The sequence below is a fragment of the Cibotium barometz genome, chromosome 28 (assembly GCF_041138505.1).
Source record: "Cibotium barometz isolate CiBa-2024 chromosome 28, ASM4113850v1, whole genome shotgun sequence".
Taxonomy (NCBI): Eukaryota; Viridiplantae; Streptophyta; class Polypodiopsida; order Cyatheales; family Cibotiaceae; genus Cibotium; species Cibotium barometz.
Genome location: NC_141073.1, coordinates 7145145 through 7162438, shown reverse-complemented (window position 1 = coordinate 7162438; position 17294 = coordinate 7145145). Strand labels below are relative to the sequence as shown.

The following is a 17294-nucleotide window of genomic DNA, read 5'->3' as shown; positions in this document are numbered from 1 at the left end:
AGATTGATGATGCATCTTTCTAATAAGATGACGTTCCTCCCCTTTCTAGAAAAGGAATATATATTTTTCTAGTTCATATCTACATGACACGTACTTGAAGGACACACAAGTAGATAAAGAGAATGATTAAAATTCAGACCTTAAGTAGCTTGGCTTGCAAGTCAATACAAAGCCAAACGCAAAAACGTGCAACTTCACATCTACTCTGCAATTACACAAAGCAGTTTTTTTTTAAGGTTTTTTTCAAGAGAGGTCCTTACAATTTTCAAGAAGAATCTTTGAAAATAATAAGAATTGATTTGTTACAAGCTTTTAAGCCCAAATACTCAATTTGATATTTACATCTTACAAAATAATTACCAATTATGTTTTATGTCAGTAATAATTAGGAGGAGATTTATACATTGTCAAGAAAGCACCCGTCTGTAATCTGTCAAGTAAGAACCTTGATGACCAGCCGGCTCGACAGTGTAAGAGCTTTAAATAAAGCTTTTACTAAGAGTGGATTCTTGTACAACCTGCACAAACTCCAGACTTTGCACATTTGTCCTAACATAGCCAAAACTGAAAGCTCTCAAAACCTTCAAGACATTTATTGAAACTATGGAGCACTTGAACACCTAAGAGACGCATAGCAAAGAGAGCTTGAGGATTACCCCACAGCAGCCGTGGTCCAAGTCGCACTAACATAGAGAAACTTGGCAGTGCTCCATAATTTTCTAAGCCTTCCTTTTCTTTCCATCTTTGCAAAAGACATAGATATCACTGCAAAAAAGTGCACTTTATATTCAAAAAAGTGCAAAAACTTTTATCGCACTCACACAAACTTGGCAGTGCTCCATAATTTTCTAAGCCTTCCCTTTCTTTCCATCTTTGCAAAAGGCATACATATCACTGCAAAAAAGTGCACTTATATTCAAAAAAGTGCATAAACCGGATAAAGAGCCCTAATCTTGCAGTTATATCCATTAAAGAGAATAACGCCGGGTAGCACTTAACCAAATTCACACAACACAAAAGAGCACAGTACACCACACTAGGGATGAAACAATCCAACACACACACCCCACCCCCACCAAAAAAAAGGAATTCTTTATTCCAATAGAGTGTTATGAGTACAAGATAGTGGGTGTCAAGCACTAGATTCGAAATACAATACGAAACCAAGAAGAAGAGGTTCTCCAGCCCACGCCACTTAGCAAGGGAAGAGAAATCCGCGAGCAAGGCACTAAGCAAGGGGAGACCACCGACACTTTCCTACTTAACGCATCGGCTACTGGGTTGGCCTTGCTAGAAGATACTCAACCATGCCACCAAATTGCTAGAAAATTTGGCTTCATCGGTATTGACTACTTGAACTATCCAGCAATTTCAAGTCATGTCACTCATTATGTCAAAATGGTGAAATCGTGCTAAAATAGCATTGTGCTCTACTAGGCCTGGGTAGATCTAAAATAACCCCACCAGTCAACACTTTACCACATAGTCTTAGATATAAGCTTCATCGAAGACTAATACATGTGCCTCAATGAAAGTCCATAGCGTTTCTTTATAGGCAAAGTGCTAGCCAGGAGTGCACAATAGGTCACAAGGCATGATTTGATGCCTTCATTCTCAACCACATCTTGTACTTGAATTTCAGTTGTATTATTTCTCTTGTACCTAATACAAAGCAATAGTTTAGGACCCTTGTGTGTGTTGTATGCGTGATTCCGCCGCACTCTCCTTTCCATCTCTGGAAAACCCTAGCACATAGGCACAAGTGTTCTACGGTTGGTATCAGAGCCTAGGGAACCTGCAATTTTTTTTCTTCTCTCACACCCATGTGCGTTGACTGCTTGGATAGGGTAGGGGACTTAGATTCCAAGAGTGCAGAAGTTCGGGTTTGGGAAGAGTTAATACTTGGGTTCTCTTCATTGGCACCTAGGTTATTGGGGTATATTTTGTGCTTCCCTCCCTCACCAAACCCTTAGCTCATCGTGCAAGGCTGAGATCCCTCACCTAGTACTTTGTCATGGATTCACAACTCATTGATTTGCTTCTCAGCATGAAAGCATCCATGGACACGCAGGCGGCTAAAATTGTGGCAAAATCTGGGGAGAGCTAGAGAGGATGGCAGACAACCATTGTGAGCATGTGAAGAGAGATGAAGGGAGAGAAGGGTAGAGAGAGAATAATGCTCAAGAGAGAGGCAGTAATGCACGACTCAAATGATGTGACTATTGCATTTCTTCAATCAAGTACAATACCTTTATAGGTATTGTAGGTTCAGCTCATGACATCATTGCTTATGTCAAACACAAAATATCTAGATATTATGGTTACTAGGTTCACACACATAACCACATAAGTGAGTGTTCACACCCTTTTAGGGGCTGTTCACACACACACACACAAGGACACATAAACAGGGGTACACACGACGGGGCAATAACAAGGACTCGTTCACATACATGAGCCTCCGAATACCTAACAATCCCCCCCTCCAAGCAAATGGGGAGTAGTGCTCAAGAAGGCCTCCAGCAACAACAACAGTGATAGCCTCCGGAGTGCCAGCACTCGGACCTCCGGTCAACAAGGCACGATAAAGGAGCTCCACCATAGCTGCAAGCTCCAAGAGCTCCTCCTTAGCATAAAAGCCCCCCCATCCTCATAACTTGCCAAGTGCAACAGTTTGCACTCAAGCAAGAGGTGAGGGAAATGACATGGAAATGAAACATTTTATATGATCAAGGCCCCTTTTACACAGCTCAGAAAACTCACAGAAAAATAACATTATTATATCTCATTTTGGGGGACAACCTAGGCAGAGAACCCTTGACCCACACATAAATGTTTAGAAAGCCCGATCATAATCTTTCTCATTTAGAAACCTATTCTTCTTCTTCATTTTCTTTAGCTGCCGAGTGTGCATGATGCTTCTTGTGTTTCTATTCCATCTTCTTGAAGCATTGAGCTTCCTTGTGCCCAAGTCTTTTGCAGTAATGACACTTGATCTTGCTTCCTGTCATGTGCAAGACATGAAATGACTGAACTCAGAGGCTATTCCTGAAGGGTAACAAGATAAAGACAGATCAGAACCAGACAGTGGAGCTTAGGTGACTGTTTTGGCAAAGGAGTTAACTGGTGGAGGACATGGTGAGCTGTCGGCCAGCGCTTGATGACCTGGATGACCTGTCGGCTGCAGCTAAATATTGGATTATATGTCTTGGACCTGGCCGACCAGCAGTCGGCCAGTCCATGGGTTCTCTCCCAAGCCTAAACAAGGCACCAAGGCTCATTGTTGTGACTCATTTAGCCCTTGTTGGCCAGGTCATAGAACTAGGCATAGATTAGGTATTTTCACCTTTTCATTTAAGGCAACCAAGGGCTACAAATTTGATGTACCTTTTTGTACTGTATGATATACTGAATACTCAGCTATCTCTCTCTCTCCTATCTCTCTCTCTTCTGTTTGCGTTTTTGCATCAGCATGTTCCAAGAAGTGTTTAGGGCTGAAAGAAGACTCCCAGAGCTTCCACATGTAACAATGGTATCAAAGCATTAGGCTCAGCAAGGCTAAACATTGATTCAGTCCCAGATGAAGGTGTACAGGTCCAAGGTACAGGAAAGTGCACAAGTACAAGGCCCAAGGCAAGGAACACAAGACAAGGAAGAACTCCTAGGAGGTTTGTTGGTGGTGTTCCACAAAGCCCAAGGGGATGGCAGTCCTGTGAGTCGGGTGCCACTTGGGGCACCCAGGAAAGGCTTTCAAGCAACGGTTCCAGGGGAGGTTGATCCTCCAAGGGGTGGAGTGACAGTGCCAGACTCATTTCTCAGCAAAAGAAGACCAAAGACAGTGTTCAAGGACAAGGACAGAGGGACTCTGGGAACAGAGAATGGGATGATGACAGTCATCCAAGATTACAGATTGGAATCCCGTCATCAAGTTTAGCATAGGGGGATGTCATGTGCAAGACATGCAATGGCTGAACTCAGAGGCTTCCTGAAGGGCAACAAGATAAAGACACATAAGAACCAGAATGTGGAGCTTAGGTGGTTGTTTTGGCAAAGGAGTTAATTGGTGGAGGACATGGTGAGTTGTTGGCCAGCGCTTGATGACCTAGATGACCTGTCGGCTGCAACTAAATATTGGATTATATGTCCTGGCCAACCAGTAGTCGGCCAGTCCATGGGTTCTCTCCCAAGCCTATAAAAGGCACCAAGGCTCATTGTTGTGACTCATTCAGCCCTGTTGGCTGGGTCATAGAACTAGGCATAGATTAGGTATTTTCACCTTTTCATTGAAGGCAGCCAAGGGCTGCAAATCTGATGTGCCTTTTTGTACTATATGATATACTCAGCTATCTCTCTCTCTCCTCTCTCTCTCTTCTGTTTGCATTTTTGCATCAGCATGTTCCAAGATGTGTTTAGGGCTGAAAGAAGACTCCAGAGCTTCCGCATGTAACACTTCCTTTCTTGTTTTTCCATTTGCTTAGCATAGCTCTGTCAAGATCAATGCTACTGTCACTCTGCTCTTTGAGACTTCTGTCTTCTTCAATGAGCATTGATAATATGTCTTCATAAGATGTATCTTTGGCTAACTAGAGAACAATTAGGATTTGGGAAAAGTGTGATACCCCTTGTATGCTCTTGAGAAGCACGACGACTTTGTCATCCCCTTCAACAACCACCCCAAGACTGGAGAGTTGTTGAGTGAGAGACCCAATATTGCCTAAATGTTCACTGAGGTCATCACTTTCATTCATCTTTAAATCAAAGAATTCTTGCTTTAAGAATACTTTTGAATTCACGACTTAAGCTTTCCATTTTTTCCCATACGTCCTTTGCAAACTTTTTTAGATCAAAATGATGTATAAGATTGTCAGCAAGGCTCAGCCCAATGAGAGCAGTTGCCTGATCATTTTGGTCCTCTCAGAGATGAATCTTTTCAACACCTTCCTCCGGTCCAATCTTCTTGTCCACTCCCTTGACGATGTTCCACATCCCGTCCCTCGTAAGTAGTAGTTGCATCTTCGTCTGCCATGTCGAGAAGCCAGTGCCGCCGAATCTAGCCATATTGTAGGTAGTGGATGAAGCGGGTCAGTCCATGTTAAGAAATGTGTAGCAAAGGCTCTGTAGATTAGCGGAGTATCACTAACAATGGCGACACATTGAGAAAGAGAGCCAAGACGTTGAAGCAAAGGTAGGTTTGGTGGACAGGCAAAGACAAGATGCTAATGGTGATGTCACAGGAGAAGCTCACAGCAGTAGAGCTGCAAAGGTACTGTCTCGCCAAAGTAGTGAAGACAAGCAACAATAGAGAAGTGGGAGCAATGGATGTAAATGGGCAATGAATACACAAGGGCAAAGTGGCTCAGCGAATGGCTGTGGAGGAGGCGATAGAAAGACTAAGCGGCCAGACAAGAGCTTGGGGTAGATCACCAAGGAGAAGGGAGTTGGGAGCAGAAGGGGTCACCGACAAGGGTGTAGAAGTAGCAGCGAAATGCACCATCAGCATCACACAAGGCGAAAAAAGCATGCTGATGGGAAAGCCAAGGAATGGCAAAGCTCCGCCTGGTGGCCAAGCGACTCAGTGGCTCAACCAGTGTCTTTGCCTCCCTTGGTCCACCCAGCCAGCCGAGCAACTAGCTCAGCCGGTGGAGGTGGCAGGCGATCCCACGACAAGCGGCGGCGACAGAGGTGCACAGCTCTAGCTCTGATAGCATTTGTGGAAAAATCGGGGGGGACTAGGGAGGATGGAAGACGGCCATTGTGAACGTGTGCAAAGAGAAGAAGAGAGAAGGGTAGAGAGAGAATAATACTCAAGGGAGAGGCAGTAATGCATGACTCATATGATGTGACTGTTGTATTTCTTCAATCAAGTACAATACGTTTATAGGTATAAAGGTTCAGCTCATGACATCATTGCTTACGTCAAACACACATAAAATATCTAGATAATGCTTTGAGTGGGTTCACACACCACAGAAGTGAGTGTTCACACCCTTTTAGGAGCTGTTCACACACACAAGGACACAAATAGGGCTACACACATCTGCCTGTCTCGACAGGATGGAGTCGGCACCTCAAGCACCTAGTATTTCGGATCTAGAATCTACAAGGGCCAATGTTTCGGAGCAAGTGTTGGACAATTCAGAGTACGAAGGGGCAAAACTTTCTTGAGGAGAATTTTTCACTCCTTTGGATGTTCATTTTCAGCCCTATCCTCATGAATTATATCCCGTAAATCTGCATCAGAAATAGGGTGATCTATGATGTCGTTTGAAATCTGCATAGGCTGAATATTTACCTCATTAGGACTTACATTTGAATTCCCACCTGTAAATAGAGACAACAACGTATCAAATACATCCCGTGAGCTCACACCTGTCTCTTTGGTACATGATAACAAAGGCTGCACAGCATCTTCCACAAAAACAACATCTCGACTAATCAAGATACGCTTTGACTGCGGATGATACAATCTGTAACCCTTGCTCTCAGCACTGTAACCAACAAAAATGCATTTGACAGCCTTATCATCCAATTTTCTGCGTTGTTGCACAGGCACTAAAGCATAGGCCAAGCAACCAAAGACACGCAAGTGACCAATAGAAGGTTTCCTGCCATGCCAAGCTTCATATGGAGTAATAGACTGCAAGGCCTTAGTGGGACACCTGTTGAGTACATATGCAGCACACATGACAACCTCAAGCCAAAACGCATGTGGCAAAGCTTAGCTCTTGACCATACATCGTGCCATCTCCATAAGTGACCTGTTTTTTCTCTTAGCAACACCATTTTGTTGAGGGGTATACGGCACTGTACATTGGTGTTTTATCCCACGACTAGCCAGAAATGCATCAAACTCTTTAGACATGTACTCCCCCCCTCGATCAGAACGGAGGGTGCCCACATTACAATTGGATACATTTTCAACCATAAGCAAAAACTGTTTGAAGCACAAAAACACTTCGGACTTTGCCTTTAGTGGATATACCCATGCATGCCTTGAGTAATCATCAATGAAAGTCACGAAGTACAAGTGTTTACCAAATGACGGAGTTTGCATAGACCCACCCATCACTATGTACAAGTTGCAATTTGCGAGTGGCCCGCACAGAACCATCCTTTGGAAAGGCAGAACGCTGCATTTTGCCCAAAATACAGCCTTCACAAACATGTTTTAATGGTGCCTCAAGAGGGGGAAATGAAACAACCATATCAAATTTCTGCAAACGCAGCAAACTAGCAAAGTTCAGATGATCAAAACGAGCATGCCATAGTTTTGCATCTGCAACTGCCTTTTCATCAGAAACTGCATTTACTGAATCTTCCACACACTTGTCATAAGAATTGAGCCTATACAGCCCACGAAACAAGTTGCCAGATACAATAATCGTATCACCAGAAGTCAAATCATAAACAGTACATCTGTCATCCACAAATTTGACTACAAGTCCAAGTCTAGCAAGCGCAGAGACAGACAATAGATTCTTCTTTATCCCTGGCATATACAAAGCATCTGAAAGTATGAAAGCGCTGCCATTTGCAGCCGTAAGCATAATTTTACCAACGCCCTTCACTGGGTAAGAAGCATTATTGGCACATGTGACAGTATTCCCATTAGGGACAGCCTCAAGAGAAGTGAACATATCACGATGCGAGGTAATGTGCTTTGTAGCACCACTGTCAAAATACCAAACATGAGAGTCAACAGAAACTGCCAAACGTGTATCATGTACAGATGGGTCATACTGGCAATACACGCTAAACGCCCATTTTGTATCCTGCACAACATTTGCAGAATCTGCATTTGTAGAAGCATCCGCTATTGTGGCTGCATTTGACTCTTTCTTCTTTGCCTCTTTAGCCTTTAGCTTAGGGCAATTCTTAATGACATGATCATTTGCCTTACAATAGTTGCACCTGGTCTTTTTCTTACCTTTATCAAGAGCCTTCTCAGACTTATTGTTGCTACCTGTGGAAGGAGAAGAAGTTGCAGACCTACTAATAGGAGAAGAAACAGTGGAAGGGGCTGCCTTACCACTTCTTCTCTGCTGCTGGGCAGCAATAAATGGTTGATCAACTGCACGCTGCCTGGCCCTGTTTTACTTAGACTGCGCTTCTTGCAAGAGCTTGTTGACTAAAGTATCATACTTGATAGCATCAGGTCTGTCCTCAGTAAGAAGTCTCCACGTGGAAGCAAAAGTCTGATATGTCTCAGGTAAAGCATCAAGAACAGTCTGCACAAGAGAATGATCAGAAATAATCTCCCCTGCAGAAATCAACTCTTCTTTGAGATCTTTAATCTCAGCAAGAAAAACATTCATGTCATCATCTTCCTGTATAATCTTCAATTCTAGCTCTTTACGCAGGTAAGTGATTTTTGCCTCGTTACGACCTGCATACAAACCAGCTAGAATATACCAAGCCTGTTTTGCTGTTTTAGCTGAACGAATACGTGGAGTGATGTTACGTTTGACAGAAAGTGCAATCAAGGCATGAGCCTGCGCATCTTTACCATCCCAACAAGCTTGTTCAGCAGTGGATAAAACAGCAGCAACAGTAGAGCTGCTAGAACCTGCAACATCCTCGCGTAGTCCTGAGAGCCGATGCCTGCTCTGATACCAATTGTTGGAATTAGGGTTGCAGGAAAGCACACAAAGCTTGGAGAAGAAGAAGCAAGAATGCACACAACACAAAGTGTATTAGATTGTGTCAATGTACAAAAGATAAGTTAGCCCTAGAATAATGGGCGTATATACAAGCCGGGGGAAAAAACCTCCTAAAGAGGAATGTGCCCCGGCGGTCCTAAGTATGTTCACACACATCACTGCCTATGTATATGGCAACAAGAACAACTGTGAGCACTTTGTGTGCTTTTGGTGCAGTGTTTGCACATTTTGCAGGGAGTCAGGCATTGACAGGTTGCATATTGCTATGGCAACCACAGGTGAGAGCTCTTCATTGCTTCACATCAAGAAGCTTGAAGGCTCACATAACTATGATATTTGGCAAACCCAGTGCTATAATGTGTTCCTCTAGAAGAAGCAGCACAAGCCTATCAAAGAAAGGGGTGTAATGCCCGCTTCTCTTACTGCTGAAGAGTGGGAAGATATGGATGAGCTAGCAAGATCTACTATCATGTTGTCTGTGTCAGACTCTTTACTTTTCAGCATTCGTGAAGAGAAGACAGCTTGGGGAATGTGGCAAAGATTGCAGGACTTGTATGCCCAGCAAAGTGCCTCAAGCAAAGTGTATTGGTTGAAGAAACTCATAGGTCTTCAAATGAAGGAAGGGGCGTCTATGACAGCCCATCTAAATGAGTTTAATGGTATTGTCAGCCAGGTCATTAATCAAAAGTTGGCAATGGACGATGAGTGCAAAGCCACTTTTCTCTTATGCACTTTGCCAGAGAGTTGGGACACATTCAAGACAGCCACTAGCAATTCGAATGCTATGCTGTCATATGCACATGTTGAGGGTGCTCTTCTTCAAGAAGAGATGAACAGGAAAAACAACTCTGTTGGAAAGTCCAATGCAATGAATGCACGTGGGAGATCCAAACAAAGGGGTAAAAGCCAAGAACGGGGAAGGAGCAAGTCCCGCTCCAAAAAGGACTTGGAATGCCATTATTGTGGCAAGAAGGGACACATCAAAAAGCAATGCTACAAATGGAAAAATGATCAAAAGGAAAAGGGAAAAGGCAAAGACAAAGACAAAGATGAAGCCAAAGATGTAAAGCCAAAGGGCAAAAGTGGAGTCAAGATTCAAGAAATCAATGTGTCACATGCAGGTGACAGTGAGGATGAGGTCCTATTCACGTCTTCACTTGATGCCCATTCACTTCTTACAAGAGATGGTCATGGTATGCACTCATGGATCATTGATTCAAGTGCCTCCTTTCATGTCACAGGTTGCAGAGACTTGTTTGTCAGGTATACTGCCGGCAATGAAGGAGTAGTTTATTTGGGTGACAACCATGCATGCAAGATTCTTGGCAGAGGTGATGTGAGGCTTGTGTTTTCACATGGCTCACAGCTTATGCTCCATGATGTCAGGCATGTGCCTGAGATCAAGAAGAACCTGCTTTCTACTGGACACCTTGATGATGCTGATTATGTTACCACATTTGGTCGTGGAAAGTGGAAGATTAGTAAGGGCTCACTGGTTGTTGCCAAAGGCTCTAAGGTGGACACTCTTTACTTCATGCATGCAGGTGTTTGTCACCATGCTAATGTAAATGCAACCGAGCTGCCGGAAATCTCTGTGTGGCATAGACAGTTGGGACACATGAGTGTCAAAGGAATGGAGCAATTGTCTCGTTTGGGTTACTTGCCTTCTCTAAAGTTTTCAAGTTTTCAGTTTTGTGAGCATTGTATATATGGCAGGCAACTCCAGTGCCCCCACAAGAAAGCTCTTGGACAGAAAGATGCTCAGTTAGAGCTTGTGCATACAGATGTATGTGAGATGCCTCAGCTTTCTTTGGGAGGGGCAAAATATTTTGTCTTTTATTGATGATGCCACACACAAGGTGTGGGTCTATCCTCTTCGTTTGAAGAGTGATACATTCTCAGTGTTTGAGAAGTTTGTTGCTCTTGTTGAGAATCAAACTGGCAAAACACTGAAGGCTTTGCGTTCTGAAAATGGTGGAGAGTATATGTCCAAACAGTTTCAGGACTTTTGTGATGCTAAAGGCATCAAGAGAGAGCTCTCTACTCCCTATGATCCTCCACAAAACGGGACAGCAGAGAGGATGAACAAGACCGTTCAGGAGAAGGTCCGTTCTATGTTGTCACATGCTGCATTACCTCATGGTTTTTGGGCTGAAGCTGTTATGACAGCCGTTCATCTTATAAACAGGTCACCTAACACGAGGCTTGGTGGGAAAATGACAGAGGAAGTATGGACAGGGAAGCTTCGTCATACAAGCACTTGAGAGTGTTTGGTTTGCGTTGCGTACGTGCACATACGCAGGGAAATGCGCACCAAACTTGATCCGAAGTCTCGGATATGGTGACAGAGGTGAAATGGGGTATAGACTTTGGGATCCCGTGAATAGAAAGATTATACGCAGCAATGATATAATTTTTTATGAAACATGCATGTATAAGGAGCCTGCAAGGCAACAGGAGCCTGGAAGAGTCATCTTTGATGATGATGGACATCATGGACAACAACCAAGGGTTGTAAATCAGCCATTACAGCAGCAAAACCAGCCCTTAAATGGTGCTGAAAATGGTCCAAATGGACAGCCAGAGATGGCAGAAGATATCCCTATGGATATACCACAGTTAGAGGAGATACCGGGCATGATGTTTCAGCCTTATGGCATGGAACAGGAGCCACCAATAGGTGATATGCAGGCTGGACAGCAACCTGCAAATGATGGTCATTGGGTACGGAGGTCCACAAGACCCTCCAGAGCCCCTGACAGGTTTGTTCCAGGGGTTGACTACTTGATGCTCACTGACTGTGGGGAGCCCTCATGTTATAAGGAGGCTTTACAGAGGGCAGACAAGGCTCTTTGGGAGCGTGCCATGAAGTCAGAGATGGATTCTCTGCACAAAAATGGAACATGGAAGTTGGTGCGTTTGCCTACAGGCAAGAAGGTTTTGCCATGCAAGTGGGTTTACAGGCTCAAAGTTGCACCTGATGCAAAGCCAAGATACAAAGCCAGGTTAGTGGCTAAGGGCTTCAAGCAGGAATATGGTGTGGACTTTGATGAGATCTTCTCTCCAGTGGTCAAAATGACCACACTTAGAGCTGTGTTAGCTTTGGTTGCACATGATGATCTGGACTTGATTCAGATGGATGTGAAGACTGCTTTTCTTCACGGTGATCTCCATGAGGAGATATATATGCAACAGCCAGAGGGTTATGCAGTGAGTGGAAAGGAGAAGCTTGTATGCAAGCTGAAAAAGAGTCTTTATGGGCTCAAACAGGCACCAAGGGAATGGTATCATAAATTTGATACATTCATGAAATCCCAGAATTTCAGAAGAAGTGACATAGATCACTGCTTATACACCAAGAAAGCTTTGGATGGCAGTCTATTGATCCTCATCTTGTATGTTGATGATATGTTGATTGCCGGGAAATCTCGTAAAGAGATGGATGCCTTGAAGGAGAGACTGCATCAAACCTTTGATATGAAGGATTTGGGTGATGCAAATCACATTTTGGGTATGCGGATACTTCGGGACAGAAATCAGCATGTGTTGTATTTGTCTCAGAAGGAATACATTGGCAAAGTTTTGCAGAGGTTCAATATGGACGGGGGGAAGAAGACTAGTACTCCTTTGCCTCCATATGTGAAACTCAGTGCTATGGACAGCCCACAATCGGATAGAGACAGGGCTGATATGGCCAAGATTCCGTATGCTTCAGCTTGTGCCAGTCTCATGTATGCCATGGTTGCTACTAGGCCGGACGTTGCATTTGCAGTGGGAGTGGTTTCTAGATACATGGCCAAACCTCGCAAGAAGCATTGGGAAGCAGTGAAAGGTGTCATGAGATACCTGAAGGGCACACAGGATATGTGCATTTGCTTTGGCAAACAGGATGCATTAGTGCATGGTTACACGGATTCGGATTATGCCGGTCATCCAGATAACCGGAAGTCTACTACCGGTTATGTGTTTACATTCACAGGAGGTGCTGTGTCATGGATATCCAGGATGCAGAAGTGCACTGCCTTATCTACTACAGAGGCCGAGTATATTGCAGTCACAGAGGCTTGCAAAGAGGCATTATGGCTATCTCGGTTAGTGGTTGATTTGGGTTATACAGGGGATATTCCATTGTTGCATTGTGACAGTCAGAGTGCCATCCAGTTGGCAAAGTGTTGGGGTAAAGGCATAATGCCCACCCTTATAGTGTGTACAAGCCCATAAGTTATAGTACATAGTACACTTAGTACTTTTAATGTACTAAGTGCACTATGTAGTGCAATATACATGTGTGATAGGGGAGTCACACACTCACATCTTGGTGAGTTGACTTATCCCCACAACTCTCTCTCTCTCTCTCTCCCTTGCTTCTCTATGTATGTCTCCCACACATGAACTCTAACCTAACCCTAATTCTAACTCCCATTCAACTGGTATCAGAGCCCTGGTTTTAGGGTTTTGTTCTCAAGGGTGCTCATAGCTTCGCAGGCCCATGTTGCTGGAGAAGTAGCAACCAGGAGGAAAAGGTGCAAAGGATTTCCCACAGCCCGTCGTAGGCTCGCAGCAGGTGAGGAGCCAAACGCCGCCAACAATACGTCGACTGCGCTGGGGAGCAATACGTGAGGTAGCGAGGAGGCCAGCGCATTCAACCTTGGCTACCTGCGCTAGGTGAAGGCAGGCGGACACGTAGCTGGCTGCTGGGCGTGAGCGAGCACGTGTGGCTCTACACGGCGAAGGCAGCAAGGCGAAAGCGTTACGGCTGGCTAGGCGGAGACGGCAAAGGCAAGCTCGACACGACGAGTGGCTGGCAACTTTACGTCGGCGACATCAGTCGCACGTCGCGTGTAGCGTTGGTGGCCCCAAGGCATAGCAAAGTACACCTGCATGAACACGTAAGAGCCGGCGCAAAAGTCCTTCGCCTGCCCAAACAGGGCCACGTCTGCACATAAGAAGGACCAGCATGTCCAATTGCCTTCACCATCTCCAAAAAGTAAGGACTCCTCACTTTCCAATGGGGAATGTCCTCCGCATAAAAGAATCTGCACGCTGCAATGGTTGCTTGCTTTCGTGCTTGTACATTCCATGCATTTGCCAACTCCCCCTTCCCTTTAGACATCTTTCTCTTCTTACATGATGACCCAAAATTTGCACTACCGTTGACTTGTGCACTTCCTTGTGTGCCCATTGATACGGACCCTGCACCCTGAGATACATCTCCACCCATATCATCCACCAAAGCATCCACAAAAGCCTCTCGGCCATGAACACCGCTATGACTGTCCGCATGCAACCTCTTGCAAACATCTTTAACCTCTTCTAATACATTTGCGCAAGGCCCCACACCATGGCCAACCAAGCCCAAAATGTGTGCCCGAATGCGTAGCGGGCCTCCATCCCATTGATGAGGGCAATAATTGCATTTACAGGTGAATTGCCCTTTCCCAAGGGCCTTTACTTGGATCACATATTGCCACTCCGGACACTTGGATCGACCCATTTGTAAAAAGGGTGATTTAGACACACCTTTGTGAGAGGTTGAAGAGGCCGACATTGGGCACAAAATTCACGTTTGAACAAACTTGACTCTTGAACTTTGAAGTATGAACTTTGAAGAGGGCTCAAAGCCTCAGGGGGAAGGCACACAGTGCACAGTGCACACTTGTAACTTTGTAAGTTGTAACTTTGTATTATGTAAGTTCAAACTTCAAAGTTGTGATTCTGTGAACTTGTAAGTTGTCACTGCACATGCATGATGCCATCCAGCCACACACAGTGCAGTGGTGCACACTGCACATGCCAATGGCCCAGCAGCACTGCCCACAGCTCAAGTCTCACGAGAGGGGGAAGGGGGGGCGAAGGTAGAAAAAAGGTGGGTGCAGGTAGAGAAGAGGGAGGCGCAGGCTGTAGATACTAGAAGGGGGCGCAGGCTGCATTGGATTCCGTGCACGGTGCAGGCAGAAAAGCATAAACTCGAGACTCATACGGTGCCGGGTGTACCTAAGAGGCTGGGTGACGGGTCCTAAAGGCGAGCGTTGACTCGTGAGTCATGACTTGTCTTGGAAGTTGGGTACAGGCGACAGCAGCTCAACAATCAACCGTCGGGTACAGGCGACAGCAGCCACGCAGGGGGGAAACGTCAAATCGGCGTCGGCGGACCATAAACCCAAAAAGGCCCAAAATTTAGGGCACTGTACAGTATACCCTATCAGACGTGGGCAGCCGTATGGAATTTGAACCAGACGCGTTGGAAAAAACCATGATTTGGGGGGGGGGGGGGGGGCGGGGGACAAGAAAGGAGTTATGACTTGGTCCCAACTCTTAATCTAGGGTAGCACTCTTTAAAAAAGAGCTTGACTGGCAATTCATCAACAAGTACACATATCAGGGTTCCTAACACCAATTTGCAGCAGCACTTGCATTATCAAACACGAGTGTAACACTCTAAATACCGAACTTTAAGTTTCTCTTTTTTTTAACCTTTTATGTTCATAGAGAAAGAACGAGTTCTAGAATGTATCTCCTTGCACACTTAATGGTCCGAGTGCTAGACTTACCCTCTTGGACCTGCTTTGGAGACATTTTCTGTCAAAAAAAGAGCAAAGGAGTTGTAAAATAATTACCTTATAAACATTGCAAAATTGCATTCCTCTTGTAACAAGAACTTGGAAGTAATTAAAAGAGTGCACCTTTGCACTTGGATTGGAGACAATAAGTTTGGCAACAAATGCTGCTATGCCTTCAATGACGTCATCTTGACCAACAATGATGTAGCTGTCATTTTCTAGGCCATCAAGCTCCTCCTTCCCCTCAGTTTCAAACAAATCATCCGTTATCCATACCCATGAGCTGGAACCCTCAGGTTTCCTGTCACCTTCTGCAAGTCCACAAAACTAAGCTACTTAGCATTCACAAGATCATAGCTCGCATATGCAAAGAGGATTGTAAAGCGAAGGGGTCTGTGGTGTGTTTGACATCTAATTCTCCTAGAATGGGAAGTGTAAGCCAATGGATGTGTAGGTTAGTGGTGAGGGTTTGTGACTGGAAAGGGGGAGGTCTCAGGTTCCAATCCCCGCAGGCTCCCACCGGCATCCAGGCTGTTTTCGGCCATAATTGCACTAAGCCACCTCCGGGTGAGCACTCAAGTTGCTACCCAAGGGGGAGGGAGGGAGGATAGAATGGGAAGTGTAAAATACTAGAGTATCGAGGGTTGAGCTTGATAAAGAAACCAACCCTCATCTTTGGTGGCCATCTTTGTACAATCCTCAAATCCAACTTCATGCATGTCCTTTAGCCTCTCTAGAAATGCAGGAGAATCCACTTTCTTCTGAAGCTTCTCATACAACTGTTTCAAACATAGAAAGCTTCTCATACAACTGTTTCAAACATAGGAAGCTTAGAATCCCCTGCCACTACAAAAACAATTAAAAGTTAAAATGTCATTACCATGTACTAAAGAAACTGACTTACATCTGAAGGGCAGCCATCATCATGAATGATCGAGGGAGTAATAGCAGCACAATTTGAAGGGCTCGGGTACCTGTTTCGCACTTCGTGCAGCGCTTTCTGAAGCTCTTGGAGGGCAGCTTTGAGGCGGTGATTTTCAAATCGCTCCTGGGCTAGCTGCCTATCCAGCTTGATGCAGTCTTCCCAGGAGGCGGCTGCAGCGTCATGATGGGCATGGTCCCTGTGCTTCTCTATGGCTGTCCACGCCGCATCCACGACCCCCACGGCGGCCTCCACCACTTCTAGAGGGTTGGCATGAGGGCTTTTTATCACCATGGCCTCAAAAAAATTCCCTAACTTGCCTTATATCAGATGTGTTACCATAAAAAGCTTCAAACTCTGGGCAGGCTTCCTCTCTACAGAGATGGCATCTCCCCTAAAAGTTTTCCCTGCACTTAAGGATATCCAGACGCTTAAAGGTTTCCTCTGGTCCCTAAAATTTAGACCTACTCTTACATGAATATCCAAACCCTAAATTTTGTGGTACCTGCTCAACCACGAGTTTTTCTTCAAAATCTGCACAGAGATGACAAACAGTGGTTGCCCTATATGGCGCCGATTCATCCAAACCCTTACAAAACTTTCCACAGGCCTGGCCCTATATATATTTGCCGTGATTTGCTCCTCGATCGTTGCTGCAATTCGTAGCGACCTCTGGTATTATTATTTATAAGGTACGAGTGTTATATTATTATGTTTATATTTTATCATAGGTGTCCGATATAAAAATTTATTAATAAGTTGGAGACATCTCTATGTAAAATAAACCTTAATCTAAATTTGCGCTATGACTAAAACTTCTGTCAAACGAAAAAAATTGTTTCTTATGATTCTTTTGTTTGAGATCGGAAAAGAGCTTCAAGAAAACTCCTCTTTAATCAAATTAGTGAATATGAAAGAGGAGATCAAACTACTAGATACAGGTAAGAAATAGCTGAGAGTTGTCACATTGATTGACATGTCTTTTTTGAAAAAGCAAAGAGGAGTGTCGAGTGGGGAATTGTAGATCCTATGATGGCCTAGCTAAGGTAAAAGAGGTAGATATCAAAAGATCTAGACACGACCCAAACCTAGTATGCATTGCCAAAGGATTTGAAGTGTGAAAATGAGAAAGAACGGTTTCATTTACTATGT

At 44.6% G+C, this 17294-nt stretch overlaps 1 protein-coding gene across 4 annotated transcripts; it reads right to left on the bottom strand.

Annotated features, from left to right (window-relative positions):
* Positions 1-262: 262 nt before the first annotated feature.
* LOC147622438 (uncharacterized) lies at positions 263-16832 on the bottom strand. 4 transcript variants are annotated; one of them, XM_086822007.1, is made up of 7 exons: positions 16648-16830; positions 16125-16554; positions 15888-15999; positions 15344-15531; positions 15212-15239; positions 657-765; positions 263-518 (listed from the first exon to the last, which is right to left on the bottom strand). In XM_086822007.1, the coding sequence occupies exons 2-7, from the start codon at positions 16434-16436 to the stop codon at positions 434-436; spliced, it is 834 nt and encodes a 277-aa protein (XP_086678133.1). In that variant the 5' UTR covers positions 16437-16554; positions 16648-16830; the 3' UTR covers positions 263-433. The 4 variants fall into 4 exon arrangements, with proteins under 4 accessions (XP_086678133.1, XP_086678132.1, XP_086678135.1 ...); XM_086822006.1 differs by having other exon boundaries at positions 16125-16549; XM_086822009.1 differs by lacking the exon at positions 263-518 and having other exon boundaries at positions 15135-15239; positions 16125-16832.
* Between the last annotated feature and the right edge of the window lie 462 nt (positions 16833-17294).

Coding starts and splice junctions, on each gene's coding strand:
- LOC147622438 (XM_086822007.1), bottom strand. CDS start 16,436: ATGGTGATAAAAAGCCCTCATGCCAACCCTCTAGAAGTGGTGGAGGCC. Junction 16,000..16,124: donor ATGATGGCTGCCCTTCAGAT/GTAAGTCAGTTT, acceptor TGTTTGAAACAG/TTGTATGAGAAGCTTCAGAA. Junction 15,532..15,887: donor GATGGCCACCAAAGATGAGG/GTTGGTTTCTTT, acceptor GTGGACTTGCAG/AAGGTGACAGGAAACCTGAG.